At 21.5% G+C, this 18,172-nt stretch overlaps 8 protein-coding genes across 8 annotated transcripts; 5 read left to right on the forward strand and 3 right to left on the reverse strand. All coding sequences in view use genetic code 6, as the record gives it.

Annotated features, from left to right (window-relative positions):
• Positions 1-305: 305 nt before the first annotated feature.
• Positions 306-1,424, forward strand: TTHERM_00564450 (peptidase C26; the record flags this gene model as incomplete). Its single annotated transcript, XM_001022044.4, has 1 exon — positions 306-1,424. The coding sequence occupies exon 1, from the start codon at positions 366-368 to the stop codon at positions 1,422-1,424; it is 1,059 nt and encodes a 352-aa protein (XP_001022044.3). The 5' UTR covers positions 306-365.
• A 541-nt stretch (positions 1,425-1,965) lies between these two features.
• TTHERM_00564460 (transmembrane protein, putative) lies at positions 1,966-3,703 on the reverse strand (the record flags this gene model as incomplete). Its single annotated transcript, XM_001022045.3, has 6 exons — positions 1,966-2,157; positions 2,212-2,344; positions 2,410-2,650; positions 2,712-2,800; positions 3,102-3,334; positions 3,506-3,703. The coding sequence occupies 6 exons, from the start codon at positions 3,701-3,703 to the stop codon at positions 1,966-1,968; spliced, it is 1,086 nt and encodes a 361-aa protein (XP_001022045.3).
• A 1,050-nt stretch (positions 3,704-4,753) lies between these two features.
• TTHERM_00564480 (endo-1,4-beta-xylanase xylA, putative) lies at positions 4,754-5,923 on the forward strand (the record flags this gene model as incomplete). The annotated part of the gene is made up of 1 exon (XM_001022047.4): positions 4,754-5,923. Exon 1 carries the CDS (start codon positions 4,799-4,801, stop codon positions 5,921-5,923), a length of 1,125 nt encoding a protein of 374 aa, XP_001022047.3. The 5' UTR covers positions 4,754-4,798.
• A 408-nt stretch (positions 5,924-6,331) lies between these two features.
• Positions 6,332-7,931, forward strand: TTHERM_00564490 (hypothetical protein; the record flags this gene model as incomplete). The annotated part of the gene is made up of 4 exons (XM_001022048.2): positions 6,332-6,458; positions 6,519-6,772; positions 6,833-7,000; positions 7,089-7,931. Exons 1-4 carry the CDS (start codon positions 6,446-6,448, stop codon positions 7,929-7,931), a joined length of 1,278 nt encoding a protein of 425 aa, XP_001022048.2. The 5' UTR covers positions 6,332-6,445.
• Positions 7,932-8,628: 697 nt separating this feature from the next.
• TTHERM_000564499 (hypothetical protein) lies at positions 8,629-9,069 on the reverse strand (the record flags this gene model as incomplete). The annotated part of the gene is made up of 1 exon (XM_012799189.1): positions 8,629-9,069. The coding sequence occupies one exon, from the start codon at positions 9,067-9,069 to the stop codon at positions 8,629-8,631; it is 441 nt and encodes a 146-aa protein (XP_012654643.1).
• A 267-nt stretch (positions 9,070-9,336) lies between these two features.
• On the forward strand, positions 9,337-11,986 carry TTHERM_00564500 (transmembrane protein, putative; the record flags this gene model as incomplete). The annotated part of the gene is made up of 7 exons (XM_001022049.3): positions 9,337-9,828; positions 9,885-10,475; positions 10,536-10,615; positions 10,670-10,776; positions 10,833-10,897; positions 10,957-11,480; positions 11,548-11,986. The coding sequence occupies 7 exons, from the start codon at positions 9,337-9,339 to the stop codon at positions 11,984-11,986; spliced, it is 2,298 nt and encodes a 765-aa protein (XP_001022049.2).
• Positions 11,987-12,584: 598 nt separating this feature from the next.
• On the reverse strand, positions 12,585-14,706 carry TTHERM_00564510 (hypothetical protein; the record flags this gene model as incomplete). The annotated part of the gene is made up of 4 exons (XM_001022050.1): positions 12,585-12,760; positions 12,821-12,926; positions 12,983-13,842; positions 13,896-14,706. 4 exons carry the CDS (start codon positions 14,704-14,706, stop codon positions 12,585-12,587), a joined length of 1,953 nt encoding a protein of 650 aa, XP_001022050.1.
• Positions 14,707-15,545: 839 nt separating this feature from the next.
• Positions 15,546-18,156, forward strand: TTHERM_00564520 (peroxidase family protein; the record flags this gene model as incomplete). The annotated part of the gene is made up of 8 exons (XM_001022051.3): positions 15,546-15,572; positions 15,638-15,780; positions 15,833-15,971; positions 16,024-16,123; positions 16,175-16,333; positions 16,390-16,811; positions 16,874-17,221; positions 17,443-18,156. The coding sequence occupies 8 exons, from the start codon at positions 15,546-15,548 to the stop codon at positions 18,154-18,156; spliced, it is 2,052 nt and encodes a 683-aa protein (XP_001022051.2).
• Between the last annotated feature and the right edge of the window lie 16 nt (positions 18,157-18,172).

Here is an 18,172-nt window from a genome sequence, read left to right on the forward strand (position 1 = left end):
TCCTTGAATTTGTAACAAAAAATAATGCTCAAGCATTTTTAAATAGCAAAATAATATTTTAAAAACATTTAATAAATGAAATACTTATTGATATTATTTTTGCGTTAATTCAAGTTCTTTTAATAATTATAATCTAATATTGTAAAAAATATTCTTGCTTGTAAGATAAATTAAGGTTTTAAATATAGAATCTGTTTCCTCTTTACTCAGTGATAAAATAAGGGACAAGAGATCAGCTGAATAAAATAGAAAAGTTAATCCAAAACTTCCTTATTTAAAAAAAATAGGTTCTTTATGTTTATTATTTCAATTTATCTATTGACTAATAATTAATTAATTTCTAAAAAATCAGATTAAATCTAAAGATGAGTCATAAGTTAACCAATTTTTCGAAATTGATAGTTTTTATCGCCTGCTTTAGCCTTTTTGCTTCTGTTGCTAGCAGTCGCTTTTTCAACTATTTTAATTAACTCCCTGATATCAACCATAATCCTGTTATTGGTATTTATGCTTAGCCCTCTTGGTGGGATCAGTATCCAAGAGAATACTTTTAGTATGTTTTAAATGCCAACATCGATTGGGTTTAAATGTCTGGTGCTTAGACAGTGATCATACCATTTGATGAAACTTAAGAATACTATGATGATTTATTCAGCAAAATAAACGGTGTTCTTTTCACAGGTGGTGACTATGATATTAACATAAATAATCCTATTGATGAATTTTAACCCAAAACTGGTAAAAATTAATGGACTTAAAATGCTAATTATTTGGTTAAGAAGGCAATTGAAGCTAACAATAAGGGAGACCACTTCCCAGTTTGGGGCATATGTCAAGGATTTTAACTTTTGCATTATATTGTCAGCGGTTTTAATTACACAATCCTTAACCATATTACTAACGATTTTAACTATACTAGAAATGCTAACTTATAGCATTTAAGCTCAGCTAATCTCTTTCGTGATTTTAATAATGATTGGATTGATTACTCAGAGACTTAAACTCCTTTCTTATATTTACATGAGCTAGGTATTACACAAAAAGATTATGAATACAATCCATCATTGAAAGAGTTCTTTTAAATACTTGGAGTTTCTGCAAATTCAACAAATATTGATGCCAAAGATGCATTCTAGTATGTTTCTATTGTAGAAGCAAAGAAATATCCTATAGGAGGTGTTTAATTCCATCCTGAGTACACCATATTTTAATGGGGATTTAATTCAAACCGCGAATAGAAATCACTTGATATAGCTAGTTACTTTTCACACTACTTTATTTCTCTAGCTAGAAAAAATAACCATACATTTACTTCTACTTAAGAACGTAATAGCTATTTATCCTTCAACTATCCAAGTGCTCACATTTAAGGAGAACTCTTTGATTTAATTACTTTTATTCCAAGAAAAGTTAATAAAGCTTGAAATTTCTAATACATTATTATAAATTATAAATTAATTGTTTTTACAAACAAATACATTTTAAATTTGTTAAAACTTAGTAAATATTTTTAGTAAATTAACAAGTAATATGTAGAGTTTAATTTACTAATTTAAATAACATTTATTTACTTATTTCCATATTAAATTTATAATTTAAAAAATTTTTAAATTATATTTATTTAATAAATCAGCAAGTAAAATTAATGTTGAGTTGAATTTTATAATTCAAATTAATATTTATCTATTTATTATGGTAAATGAATTGAAATTTTAATAATATTATACATACATACATTTAAAATTTTAAGCTGAATTTAACAATTTAAATTAATATTTGTAAATTGAGGAAATGATAAGTAAGAGGACATATTTGATTTATTAATTAAATTGATAAAAAATGAGTAATGAAAAATAAAAATATAAATTTTAATTAAATCTTCATAAATAATTAAAAAATATAAATAATATTTTTGGATATAAACATTTATTTATAGTTAATATAATTTATTTTTATTTTATATAATCAATTGAAATTTTGAGATAATTTTCTATTTTGAATAATCAGAAAACCTGAAACTATTAGAGTTTAGATCAAAGTAAGGGCATATGTCACAGGATTCTTTGTTTTGAGAATCATAAAATCCTAAAATACCATTAGAAATCCCGAAAGTATAATTAAAGCTTTTCTTGATTTCTTTACCTTGTGGAAAATTAGCTTTAAAGATAATAAAATTTTTTAAAGGAAATTACTTTAAAAAAAAAAATTTACATAAAAGATTGTATTTTTAAAACTTCCTGGCTAAGAGAGATTTGTCTTTCCTATCGATCTATACCATTTATCTTAAAAGCTAACAACTACATTTCTTTTATATGGTTAATTTTCTTTCCATTCATAAAAATTCCTATATTTTATTATTTAATTTATAAATAATCTTCTTTGATATTATAAAAGATAAAATATAAATACTATTAAGCTTTTGCTTCTTGTTCAGAAATTTATTTCCAACAACCTAATTTTTTAGCCTATAGCTTATTTAATAGACCAATGTTCACAAATATTTCCATTGCAAAAAATAGCATTAAATTTAAGGTTGTTATAGCTGCAATCACCATAGAAGTAAAATAGTCATAGTTGATATCTTCATCTAAGCACTTGTAAGGTAGCAAGCATGAAAAATAAATAATTTCACTCAATTTGATAGCAATAACTTTATTTTATCATTTTTTATAAAAACTTCATTATAAAGGTTTAGAATTCAATTATTTTACCTTTAAAGTAGAAATTAAGATCATGATTAAAACCAAACTAATGCTCTTACTCTGTAACACTTGTCCCATATTTAAAATATATCAGGTGACTTACTTATACAAAATTAAATTAGAATTTATGTTTATTTGAACAATTAAACTTCAAAACTAAAGTAAGAAGTTGTTTTTATATATTTTAATAGTAATATTTGGTATGTCTTGTGTGCTTTCTTAAAATTTGTTAGTAGACTCTATTTATTTCTATTTGTTTCTCTTTACTACACGTTTTTAACATATCTGATGAAATCCAAATTGAAATAAGCACAAATAACGAGTTTATATAATAAATATGAACTTTTTCATCTTTAGTAGATTTCATAAACAAAGATAATTAGTATCAAAAGAATTTACTAGTATGCTAGAAAGATTATTGATGTATATGAATATGTTTCCTGCCATAAACGTATGCAAAGATATAAGATGTTGAATATTATTGCTGCATGAATCACTATAAAAATAGAAGTTGATGGTCTAAGTTTTAATGGATCAGAAGCTTCTCTGGCTTTAATAATTCGACTAATAAATCTGCGAGTCATAACAAGTATTGAGTAAAAGAAGAGCTTGAAGTTGAAGATATACACATTCTAATTGATTTTAAAAAAATAAGCTTTATATTGTGTAAAAATGAGACAGCATACAAGGAGATTTATATCACCCATCTTAATGAGATGACAAGCATTCCCTCATCTACTACTGTAATAACAGTTTTTATTTATAGCTTTTTAAAAATAAACAGAAATAAAGTAATTGCTTACTAACTTATAAATGCTAAAGTATTATGTGATTGTGCTGATTATACAAATCAAGTAATATATTGCCTCAGTGTTGATTTTATCCTTGATTGTTGAAGATATTCTATCCATTATTTCATTCACTTATTCTAGCTAAAGATTATTTTACGCAGATCCCTATCCATTAGAAACTTTTTTAACTTAAGGCTAGTTTTATTTCATGTTTAGTATGACAGACAATATCTGCTTTCAATTTATTTAACTTTAATGCAAAGATTTTGATTATTCCCTATAAAAATATGAAAGAGAGATTTATTTTTCTTTGGATTGCACTTTATAGTTATCCTATTTCTCTTAATTTTATCAATCAATTAATATATTAAAAATATTAAAAATGATTTGATAGATGAATTTTTTATTTAAAAAGACTAATGTGTTTTACAATTCTATTTAAAGTAATATTTTCCCCTTTCGTTATTTTTAAAAGATTTATTATATTATATCAAACATTGTAGCAATCAATGATCACTTTATTTTTTTATCAAAAATAATTCTTTGCTAAATAGTAAAGATTCAAACAGCAACAAATGACATAATAGATAAAAATACGATTACTAAGAATAATAAACAATCCTTTTATCATTTTAAATTTCTTCATTTTTCGAGTATCAAATAAATAATTTGAATTGATCATTCTATTTTCTTTTTAAAAAAAATAATTTAATTTGATAGTAAATGCATTATAAACATGAAAATTAATTCAACAATAACTTATTTACTTCCAAATATTCAAACAAAACAGAATTTATTTTAAAAATAAATAGCAAAATTAAATGATAAATTTTAGCTACACTAAAAATATTAAAATTAAAAATAAAATAGAAACCAAAATTTTAAAGAAAAAAATAATGTTAAATTTAGTAATTTTAACAAAAATCAAAACTATTTTGTTGATTAAAAATATTTCACTCAAAAATAAAAAAGTGATATTTTAGATTTTATTTGAGAAAATCAAAATTATTTTTTCAAAGGCATTCTAAAAACTCTAACAATTTTCTTAAATTCAAATTAGAAGGTAAAGTTTTTATTTTTGTAAGATTTTTGAACACAAAATATATATTTTAATTATTTATTCTAATTATTTTAAGATAAATTTAGAATTTTGAATTTTCATTCTAAATATTTGTAAAAATATAAAAAATAACTTCTAATTAGCAAATTATTGGAATTTATTCAATTTTATATTCTCAAACTAAAAAATTTAATTTTTATAAATATTAAATAAATTAAAAAAAATTTTAAATAAAATAAAAAATCATGGAAGTCGATATTAAGTTAAACTTACCCTTAAAATAAGTCCTATCCTCTCTTGAAAATTCAATCTTAAAATAGATATAATTATCTGAAAATAGCATTGATATTTAATCTTTAAGGGATGCTGTAGCTTAGTTTTAAAAAAATGTATAGGATCAAATAGAATAATTTAGTTAAAATGGTAGCTTTAAGACCTCTGATGGTATGTCTTAGTTAAAAGATTCTACTACAAAAAATTTCTCAAATAACTTATTGACTGGCAATAATAGTCAATAAAAATAGATTTAAGATAGTTATTATCACAGGTAGTTATTAAAAAGATCAAAAAACAATGAAAGTGAATCTGATTTTTATTAAAAATCTGATGACAATTCTTCAAATTCCAATGATGATAACGATGACAGCGAAGGTTTCAGCTCTAAGTACAATATTTTATCACCTAAAGACAAATAATATATCACCGAGTTTTTCAAAAGGCATTATGATCCTAGTAAGAGAAATAAGATGAAACTGGTTTAAGCTTGCTAAAAACGCATAAACTAATCATTTAATTCAATATATTCTATGATTACATATCTTATGAAAAGATATAAGTAAAAAAATAGAAACAGATCTAGCCAGAGATAACTTGATAGCAACAATAAACAACAATATTAAGGAAAATAGTAACAGCAAGATACTTCTGATGATATTGAAGACGAATATATTAATACAGGCCTAAATTTTTCTTTAAATTAAGAAAAAGAAAATGATTTAATAGATGAAGAGTCTATTAACAATCTGATAACAAAATATGAATTCATAAATGAAAAATACGATAGCAATAATTTTTCAAGGTAAGAATATTCAAACAGCAAAAACTATGAGACTAGATAATCAAGCAATCCCTAAAAATTTAGAGAGAACTATCAATCCAACTAAAATTTTGAGTAAGTTAGAAATAACACAAATGGTAAATCTTATAAAATGGAAGAAAATCAACAAATGCTTAATAGACAGCTATAAAGCAGAGAATAAAATGGGTAAAGCAAAAGTAATTATAATGATTAAAGAGATGTTGCATATAATAGCTATGATGAAAGTTTTGATAATGACTTAGATTAAAAATTAAGCAAGAAGTATAATTGAATCAAATAAAATGTATTAATTTATTTTTTAAATATATTTTAATTATTATATATATTTAAAGTCTTCCTTTTTGTTTTTATTAATTTGAAATATATTGCACATTATTAATAAGTTCATTTAGCATAAGAATCGATTATTTACTTACTTTAAAAAAATATATTTGTATTATATTTCAACTTACCAGTGTTTATGGTTTTTATTTAAAAATGATCAACTTAAACTTTAAAATAAATATATATGAGTAAAATTAAAAAATTTTAAATATCAAATTAATAAAAAAATATAAATTAACTTCATTTAAAAAAACAATAGATAGATTGATGATTAATTTGTTAATTCATTGAATATTCTAATGCTGAAATTTGAAAATGAATGATTAATGCTATTTAAATTTTTTGAAAAAGATTCTTGCCATTTAAATTTTGTGAAAATAAATAGCTGTTTAAAATCTTGCGTTTGCATTTAATTAAAATATCAAAAAAAATTAATTAATTAAATTCTGCAAAATCTTAATCAAAAAAGATGAAAACTCAAAGTAAATTCATTCTTTTCATTTATCAAATCTTTTATTAAAAATTATTTTATTAAATTTTAGGAATGGACTCTCCATAAGCTTACCTATTAGCATTTTAAAATTAATAGGTGGATTATAGAAACAGATCAAAATCATAATATTCAGATTTTTCAAATAAAAACTAAGTAAAGCCTATCAATTAAAAATTTCTTGTAGATTATAGTCCTTATGATATATGCATCCCAAATAATAATATCGCTAGTTAGCAATAAAGAAGCTCTAGTATGCAAAACTCTTCTTAATACTTGCAAGAAACAAGCGATAAAACATAGAGAGTATTTTATTTGTTTTATTAAAATCAAGTAAGTAATCATTTTTAACTCAAACAATAAAAGGATTAGGACTCGGATGGCTCTTTTAGTGGTCTTATCAAATACTTAGAGAACTAAAAGTGTTTTGAATATTCTAAGCAAGTAAAATGCTTGCTTAATAATATGAATAAGTTAAAAGAAGAAAATTTAAAGCTTAAGAAAAGGCAATTAGATGTTATCAGTCTTTTATCTGTAAAAATTATTTTTTACTTTTTTAATATAAAAATATAAAATCATAAAAGATTTTAATATCATTTTAATAAAAATAAATAAAAAATAGAGTGCAAATAGTTACTAAAGTCCTTTTAGAGAAAAATCTTAAAATCAAGTAAGCTAGAAGCCAATTTTAAGCTCACCTAAAAATTTAGTAGATGATAACGAAGAATCGAATAGCAAAGGCTATTATAAAAAAGATTCATTAAGTAAAAATTTATTTCAAACCTTTGATTCTGCATCTTAGATTTCTCCAATTTAAAACCACTATATAAAATCTCCTGAAAGTTGCTTGAGCATTCCTTTTTCATAATCTTCTATTGAAAAAGAAATAAAAAAAGAAAATATTTGCTAACCATATTTATATGATTTGCAATAGTAGCCTAATCAAATAATAACTTAATTTACTAATATTTAAAATAATGTTTAGAAATAATAAAATAAAAATGATTAATTGAAATAATAAAATTATAGTAATAATTAAAATGGCTTAAATAAATAATCATTTTAGAATAAATCTCAACCATAATAAACAAATAAAAACTAATAAAAATAAATTCTCTAAGTAAAAATATAAAATTAAAAGAAAGACACTTCATAATATAAGTAAGTATCTGATATAATATCTTAATCGTAATATAATTCATATTTTTAAACTAATGACGCATCTAACGATATTGGAAGAAAGACTGCTACTTTCTTAGATTCTATTATTATTTAACCAACATAAGCTAACAAAACTGCTAATTTAAAAAATAATCATAAAAAAACAGTCATAAAGCCATACAATAGATTGAAAGATTCTCTTAAACTATAAAAAAATACATATTGTAAATCAAACAGTCCTTAGAGATCTAGGAAAAATAATAATACTTAAAACAAAAGTTAGCCTAGAAAAAACTTTGTTTGAAGAAAAAAAATGTAAATCCAAAACACACTAATATTCTCAAATAAAATAAACTATTAAGATTATTTAGAAAGATAGGAAATATAAATAAAATAAATAAGTGTTTTACTTGTTATAAATCATAGTATTCATATTAATAATATATTAAAAAATATATAAAAATAAATTTATTTTTTTTAAAAATTGTTATTGATCTAATTGCATATAAATTGCTTATTTTGCATTATAAAAATCAAATTATTAATATCTAAATAGTTCACAAATATCTTTATTATTTCTCTCATTAAAATTTGAAAAATTTGAAAAACAATAAAAATTTATTTTACAAAAATTTCGAACGAATATTTTTTTGATAAAAAAGGTAGCTTAAATTATTATATAAATATGTATAAATTGTATTTTTTTCATATTTTTTATTTATTTTTGCAAGTTTCTAATTTCTTTGAGTTTTATTTTTTAATTTATTTTTTGTTTTCTTCTTAATTTATATATTTATGGATTATTGTTAAGTTAAGTTTTAGTTTTTTTTCTTATCTATTAATCAAAATTTCATATCTTTAAATTCAAATTCAAATTTTAAAATTAAATTTTTATTTTTCTTAAGGTTTTTTCTTTTTTAATGTTACTGTGAAAAAAAAATTTGTTATAATAGTGAAAGTCCTAACCGCTATTCATAACTGTCCTTTTATCATTTGCGAGATCACGATTTTAGAGGGGGAATACGGGATACATGCAGCGGGATTGGTTTTAAAAATATAGGACTGAATGAGCGATTTAAAAATATTTAAAAAACAAATTTCCTATAAAATTTTAAATAATTTATCTAATTTGTAACGCTCGATTTAAAAACTTATTTCCTGGGATATATTTATAGCACCTCTGGTTTTAAAAACTATATAGATAAATTATTTTAAATTTCGTGGAGTAAAGGTTGTTCTTTATTTGTCTTGAAAGTCGGAAAAAAGATAATTATCATTTTCAAATTATCTTTTAACGATTATATGATATGAAAATACAGAATTATGAGAAGTAGGTCTAAATCAAAAGGGATTGGATTAGCAGAGATTTTTGTGGGTTTAAAAAACTAAATTTGAAGCTTTTACTTCATTCTGTATACTTCATATTTTTGTTAATATTTCATATTTTTTTGTTAATTTATTTAGAAAATAAAATTTCAAATTTAATTAATTATAGTCACTTTTTTTATTTGTTTCCTTCTATTTAAAAGTTGTTATTATTAAAAAATTTGAATAGATTCTGTTTTAGAAATTCGCATAATTATTTATTTATTTGTTATTTTAGAATTGTTCTTTAGAAAATCTCAGCTAAGAAGATTTTATTAAAAATAATTAAAACCTATTAAAAAAAAGATTTAAATTTAATATATAAAGAATTAGCTTGATTGTAAATGAAAAAGCATATTTTATAGGTTCTTTTAATCTTTTTAGTCCTTACAGTAAGATTTTAATGCTAGCATACAGAAAAAGAAGAAGAAATTACTGATAATACTTAGAATCATAGCTCTTAAGATAGTCCTTAGGACATTTCAGAAGGAGAAATCGATACAAGAAATTCAGATTAAGATTAAAATTATAATTAAGGAGATTTTATTGATGAAAAATAAGAAAACTAAGGAACACAATAAGCTTCTAATGAATATATCTCACAAGAAATACTCACAAATCAAGAGGATGAAGTACATATTGATATAGATATGTATTAAAATGACTAGAAGGCTCACGATTAGATAAATTAGTAAAAGCAAGAAAATCAACAAAAAATCGACATTATAGCATTAGAAATTTAATAATTGTAAAGCCTAATTGAATTGCACAAATCGAAGCTAACTCTTCTTTCAAATTTAAGAGAAAACATGATAAAAAATAATGTCACATTTTAGGTAGATTTTTACAAAAAATTAAAAGATTTTTTAACTAATAAATAATTTTAAATAAGGAATTCAACACTACTTAATTGAAGAAAAAGGTTTAGCCAAATCAAAATGTTGTAAATAATAAATAAGATCCTACAGCTGAATAAAAAGAAGAGAGTATTTCATCTAAAATAAATAACATTTACATGACAAACACTTAAAAAATGAAGCTAAAACCTTAAAAGCTGATTGAATTCTAATAATATACTTTTTCCAATAGAGTGGACAAAAAATTAACAGTAAAATGCCCTCAGAAAATTAGGAAATTAAAAAATTTGCAAACTTTCTAGTATCAAACAAATAATGGAATCAAAGCAAATTTAATGATGGTTTCATTGACTATTGATTCTACTATTTTAGTTCATGATTTTTCTGGAGAATTAGCTACCGATCCTTATACTCCTGGGCATTAGATACATTTAATAGCATTATCTTAAAGATCAGATGACGTATTTGTGGCCACTATAGGTGATGATTAAAATTTAAGAATGGCTAGAATAGATAATCAAAAAGTTAAATCTTAATTTGCTGAAGGAAATAATTAGTTTAGATACAAAATAAAGACAGATCTTTTCTTTCCATTAAACTCTTTTTCAAGTACTATTGACATATCTGTAAAAATATTAGATTCTATTTTATTTCAGTTAAATAAATAAATATTTATAAAATAACAGAAATAAGTCACATCTTTTGAGTATCTTTAATTTTAGAGCTTCAAGATCTTTTTACTAGGTGATTATGAAGGAAATTTACAGTAAATAAAATTCAGTTTTAATATATTTAATTTGTTTTATTAATTATCAAAAAGTATGTATTACAAGAACGGTACTTTCATCTCAAAAGAGTCTCTCAGTTCTCAAAACTTGCCTATCTTGTCTTTGTAAAAAATGAATGCACCTAGTATATTATATTACAGTAAGTATATTTATAAATCAAATAAAAACACTAAAAATATTTTAAATTTAATAAAGCTGATAAAGAAATTGGTTTTTTTAACTTAAATACTTTATAAAAATTCCCTTTTTCTTGCTAACTGGTAAAAAATTAAATTAATTATTTAAATAAATTTAAAATTATAAAAAATAATATTTAAAGGATGACTATGAAATATTAAAAGTCAAGCTTGATCCATATATTTCAAGCATTTTATATGTTTTGACAAAGCAGCAACAGTTACTTGCTTATGAATATAAAGTAATGGAATAGTTTTGTAAGTTAAAAGAGGTTTTTGATTTTGAAACTTAAATTCAAGTAGAAGAAGATGAGCAATTTAATATAAATAAATAGCCTGCTTATTATAATTAGCTTGTTCCTATTAAAAATTTTGTCGTTCTTGTAAGTTATTAAGCAAATAAAATCAGAGTTTTAAATACAACTGATATTTTTGTTGACGGGATATAAGATGGTTTTGATTTTAATCATTTAAAGCTATTTGAAAATCTTAATACAACAACAGATGATAGCATATAGTTTATTTATCAGTAAAAGATCTATCAAGGAAATTATATTGTAGCAGGATATTATCACAATAAAGGAGAAAGTACTACTTATTCTCTTTATGAAATTATAGCACCGTTAAGCAAGGAGTATGATTATCTATCATATATTCGTGGACCATTGTAATTAATTTAATCATTAACTGAATTTAAAATTTAATCATTAACTGAATTTAAAATTTAAAAATAGGATTATCACTGTCATTATTGGAATAATTAGCTTTTAAATTTACAAGAATTACTAAAAAAAGAAAATGTATAAGAACAACAAAAATGATTACTCCAATTTTAAAAAAGATCTTGATATTTCTTAAAAGTTTAAAAAGAGTAATGGTGCTAAAAATTCTGATAATAATAATAATCAGTAAATAAATTAATACAAAGATAAAATAAGCTAATTAGAAGAAAGTACAAGCTAATTACTTAAAAACACTTAGAAGCTAGAATAAAAATAGCCTTCAATTTAAAAACGTAAAAATTACGATGATGTTGAAGATGATGACTTTGATTTTAGAAATTTTAACTAAAAAAATAAATATGAAAATGATAAATAGAAAAATAATAATAATTATAAGTATAATCAAATCGAAGATGAAGACGATGATGACTAAATTGATTAATATGACTGAAAAATAAACATTTTATATTTAAATTTTTAATTCCTACTATTTATTTGAACGATTATATTTTTTTTAAATATGATTAAGAATATTTCAGCAATTCATTCATTTTTAGTTTTTAGGTATTTTAAAAATTTTACCTCTCTTGGCACGAAAATTTTATCTTAAATCCTTCTAACGAGAAGATTTATTATTATTTAATTTAAAAAACATAGTTTATTTATTACAAATTTGTTTAGTCAGAATATTTTTTAAGTTTTACTATTAAGTGGTATTCTATCATTTTTTTATACTGAGTTATTTTATAAATTTAATTATAATGTATAATAACTATTAAATATTCTTTCATTGAGAATAAAAATACATATTTTCATTGAATTATATTATCTTAAAAGAAATAATTTTTAATAAGAGACTTTAAATTAAAATTGAAAAAATTATGGTATGAATAGGAAAATGCAGAAGATTATTTAATAGTTTTTATAAACTAATAATATAATTAAATAATCATTTTTAATGCAAATAAAATTTATTAAAATACTTTAAATATAAAATAATATCTTTTTTAGATGTTTTTGGTTAATAAATATGATAGCAAAAACATAATTCAAAGATCTTTGAAAAAATAATATCCTGTTTTTGACAATTCCCCAACATCATATTGCTTTTCATATACAACTTCATCATCTAAATCATGCTAAGATTGTTAAGCACTTTCTTTTACAGAATGAGCTACGTCACTTGATTTATAGTTATTATTGTTGCTACTATTTAAGATTTAGTCTTTGTAATTAAAAAAATAATTTTTTTAAATTAATTATCAACATCAAAAATAAATTTTACTGTTTGCTGCTCTTATTACATTTAATTTTTCATACTTGTAATTATTAGGATTTCCATCAGTGAGTAAAGATTTGTTTTCAATTTCATAAAGATTCTTTCCTTAGATCTAAAATTTTTTTGTAAAAATTAATTGATTGATATATAATAAAAATTAAAAATTACTAATAAGTCTTGCATGTTTTCATCATTTGGAATGACAATTCTGTTTTTTAGAAGATGTATGTTTTCTTAAATTTTATTTTCTAGATAGGTTTAAGTGTTCATAAAATAGGAGGATTATGATTAATTAAAGTTATTATTTGTTAAATTTAGGCATTTCTTTTCTCCTACTGATTTACGAACTACTTCTATTGGCTTGTATGGATTATTTACAGTTACAGTCATAAAGTTACTGAATATATCTGATTATGTTTGCTCTCTAGGATCAAAAATTTAAGGATCTTTTAGTTTTGATATATCTTATTATTAAGTATAATTAACAAACTTCCTTATATTTGACTTTGATAAATACACATCTTAATCATTATCTACATTTTTTAAAATATCATTTGTGTTTACTATTTTATTATCAGATTTCACATTATTTTTACGAAGCATCATATACCAAATACGCTGACCGAATCTTTGCTCATCACTTCTCAAGCTATCAAATGCGTTAAATATTTCTATTTTCTTTCTATAGTCATCTGATTTTATCATTAAAGAGTCTTCTGGTTTTCTATGACTGAAATCAGAGAGTTTACTAATATCTTTAACCCATTAAGTAACTGTTTTGTTGTATTTTTCTAGTATACGCTATTCTCTATTTAAGAGCATTCTTTATTCAAAATTCATTTGGTTTTCTTTTTTCAATTATTCTTCTTCATTTTATTTGATTCTCAATAGAGCTAAATTCATCTCATGAATAAGTTCTTCTTTACTTACTTCATCAAAATCAGTATTTCTATATTTTTTTTTCATATTATTAATTCCTGAATTGTTCATAGCGTATGTAGAACTCTTCTTAAAGCTTGATTTATGTTCTAAAAAAAAAAAATTTATTTTTAAGTAAAATTTAAATAAAATAATTTGCTACAGTAATTGGTATTCAATCTGATGTCAGAGGAATTTTCACTATTAGTTTAATTAAGATTTGAATTATTGAAATTCCCTGTTGCATTCAGTTATATTTAAGAGTTTTTGCGTAGTAATAAGTTTTAATTAGTACCACTATCAGTATACTTAAATGTATTTTTTTTCCTGGGTTGCCTTATAACATTTACTAATTAATCTTTTATGCTATTTTTTTATTCTTCTAGATTATGATACTTTGTAAAGAGCTAAGGTGATCCAACTATTGTATAAGGTACAATCTTTCCATCCCTAAATCTTGGTCCTTGATTGTATTCAACAAATTAGTTACTTAAATTCTAATCCTTGACATTAAATATATTATTTTTCATAGCTCTTTCTAATTCCTCATTTAATTTAGATATAGCAGGGTTATTTTACTTTTGATTATTCATAACAGGTTTTTATATATTAGGCATTGATGTATTGTTGCTACAACTTCTCTTTTGAGTGCTAAGAATCTATGCTTAATTATCTTACTTTAGCTTATCATTCACTTAAATTGGAGGACACTTTTACTAATTGTTATTATTATTATGTAAATTAGATTCAGAAAGTCTCTTAGCTAAAACAAACTTTCCTTTATATTTTGTGTTATTCAAAACAGAAGGCTAATTAACACTCTTTTAATCTCCTGGTAATATCTAAAATATTGAATCATTAACTTTACTGATATTATTTTAAAATTTATTGGCACTATTTTAAGGATACTACATCATGTTATTCAAATCAATAATAGAATTTGAGATGCTATTGTTCATAAACTATGAATGCATTTGCTTAATTTCTTCTCCTTCTTTTTAGCGAAATGTTTTATCACTGGTACCTTTTTTTGATAAAGTAATAATTATTCTAATTCTTTATTTTAAAGAAACAAAACTAATTTTTATGTTATAAGATTTTTATTAAGACAAATTATTTATTTTGCCTTTTTCCAAAAAAATTATGTTGCTAAATAAATGGATTAAATTTCACAATTAATGATAAATAATTTTTAATTGTTTTTTACGCCAGTTTTAATAATGTTCTAAATAACAAATACTTACTTAGTTACAAATCTAATAAATATTCTTAATAACTATAAAAGGTAATGTTTATTTATAAGATAAATAAATGTAGAAAAAAATATATTTTAATGTTTATTAACATAATAATATATAGCATGTATATTGATTAATTTAGAAATAACATATAAAAAATTATAAAACATTAAAAATAAAATAATTACATTTTAGTTTTTTAGAAAGGTAAAAAAATGAATTATTTTTTTTAGAATATAAAATATTTGGTATTAGATATTATTTAATTTATTTTATTTTTTCAAATAAAATAAAACAATAAACTTGAAAATGAAAAATTAAAGGTGTCACCCAGTAGTAAATTTGAATGTTAAAAATTCTAATCAAATGTTTATCTATCTTTCTATCTCATTTATTTATTTAGTTAATCTATAGTAATTTTGATCACCTTTAATTAGCTGGTAAACTGATCATTAATTTAATATCAAAAACAAATTTTACAGTATTTAATACAAATTTTTGATATTTCAAACTATTTTAATTTAAATTGTACATGAAAAACTACTAGGAAAATCTTATTATTTTAAGAGAATAAGATGGAAATGATAGATGCTTTGAGTGCAGTAAATTTATAGGAGTTATTGATACTAAATTTTATAAAAACACTCAAAATATAAATTTATATTAGGTGATAAACTATTTGAGTAGTTTAGCGTATCTATCAACTTAGGAATATTTTTGTGCATAAGACATAGTACTTAGCATATATAGTATGGAAGAAAAATTAGTTACATCAAAGAATACAATTGCAATTCATGGTAGATATTTTAAGTAAATTTATATTTGAGCAATATTTATTTATTTTATAAAAATTATTACAAAGGGAAGATCAAAATTTAGATTTCATTAAACAAGGAGGAAACCTGCAATTTAAAAAATATTTGTGTCTAAAAGGAGTTAAAAAGTTTATATTTAATAAAAAATTTTACTCCTCTGAAATAGTTAATCGCTATAGATACTTAGTAAATTTATTATTTCTGCTTCGCCAAGTTGCTAATTATCATTAATCATTAGTTAGAATAAAAGGCATTGAAAGTAATAAGTGTTGAAGATTTAAATGAAATATAAGGCGATAAATAGGAAGAGTAAATTGAAGAGACTAAAGTTGATCTAGGTTTATTTTGTATTTGCTTATGAATATTATATTTATTAAGTTTTATTATAGAAAAAAGTGAATATGTCTAACATAGCTTCTAAGAATCTGAAGAATAGTCTGAAATTTAATCTGTATCTGATCAAGACAATATAATTAATCAACTTAATGAGTTTTAAATAAGTAATAATGCTAAATAAAATGCTTCTATATATAATATTAATGATTTAGGTATTTTATTAATTGCCTATTTATTAAGTTTTTAAATATTTATTCAATTTTTAAAGATAGTAAAAATAGTAATGATTTAAATAAAGGTCTTTATGAGAAGAATTCTTCTAATATATATGAAGATAAAATGGTAGATGATAATTGTATTACATTAAAAAGTATAAAAGAGGAATAAGTTTTGCAATCTTAAAAAATAAGTGAAGATTAAATGAAATAAGAAGTGTAAGAATAATAATTACATAATATTAGTGAAAAAAACATTTAGTTAAATTCTAAAAATAATACAACTCTAGTTAAAGATTAAGATTAAGAAAAAAAAAATGTGCAATTACTATTTAATAGCAGTTAAGATAACAAATAATAAGATTTAAAGCCTTTTTAATCTGTAAATTCTTTATCATCTTCATCAACTTCCTCTTCTTCTACAAAATTTGTTAATACATTATCAAAGAGTAACACTGAAGATAAATAAAAACTAGTAAGAAATTTAAATATTATATATTAATTAAAATTATATTCTTAAACCTTATTACTTTTAAGTCTAAAAAAGAATAAATTTTTGGTTTTTTCTCTAAAGCAAAGGAGAAATACTAAGAGGCAAAAGTTTCACTGAAAGAAAGTGCAAAGAGCTTGATCTATGATATAAATTAAAAGGTACATGATCCTGACACATAAATTAAAATCCAAATGATAAAAGAAGACGTAAGAACTAAAACTATGGAAGCTTAAGAAATAATTGAAGAGCAAGCTACTCATTTTAAAGATTATGCAACAACCACATTAGAATCCTTTAAAAATAAAATCAAAGATAAAATAAAAGAGAAAAAAATTGATAAGGAAATTGTTGATATGAAATAATAAATAAGAGAAAAGTATTTAGAATTTGAAGTAAATTTATCAATTTTATTTATTTTCACAATTTATTTTTGATTCTTTTAATTTTTATTATCATTATTTAAATGAATATAATCTAATTACATTCTTCAATTAATTCTATTTTGATTTTAAATTTATTAAATATTTGCTTTTACTTTTATTTTATTTATTAAATTTGAAATTCGTTGAATTCTGTGTTGAATTTTTTTATTAATTTTATTAAAATTCGATAGGTATACACAGAAAATTTAGCAAGTAAAAAGATAAAATAGATAAAAAATTACTTGCACACAGAAAATATAGAAAATGAGCCTTTTGAAACAATTGAATCAGATGGCAGAGAATTAGATAAATCTTCATAAAATTTAGATAAATAAAACACTTAATAAAAAAATACTCTAGTTAATAGTTTATAAGATATTTAAACAAGTAATTTATAAGAAGAATAAAAAATTTCTATAAATTAGATAAGTTAAAATGAAAATGATTACTTATAAGATAAATATAAAAAAAATATTAATAAATAGTTTAATTAAAATGATAAAAAAACAAATGTAAAACAAATGAACATATCTCCTAAAAGAGTTTTATTTATAGATGAATAGCATTCATATGATCTTTAACAAATATAAGAAGATGATTCTATATTTTAGCCTTAAGAATAGAATCTACCTCAATATGAAGAAGCAGATAATGATGAAGAAGAAAAAAATGATAAAGAAGAAATATTGGTTTCTAATTATGTGTAAAAAAATAACATAAAACTGAACCTAGTATAAGATTAAAAAGACTTATTTAATTAACATTTATATCATAATTAGTTTAAATGCAATTAGGATAAAGTTTTATTTTTAGACGAATGTTCCTAAGAAAATAGTAATAACAATAAAGCTCATATACAAGATGACGAAAGTATTTTTGATAGTTTTAAGAATTAAAATATATGAATAAATATTAAGTAGA

The sequence above is a fragment of the Tetrahymena thermophila genome, assembly GCF_000189635.1.
Source record: "Tetrahymena thermophila SB210 genomic scaffold scf_8254495, whole genome shotgun sequence".
Classification (NCBI taxonomy): Eukaryota; Ciliophora; class Oligohymenophorea; order Hymenostomatida; family Tetrahymenidae; genus Tetrahymena; species Tetrahymena thermophila.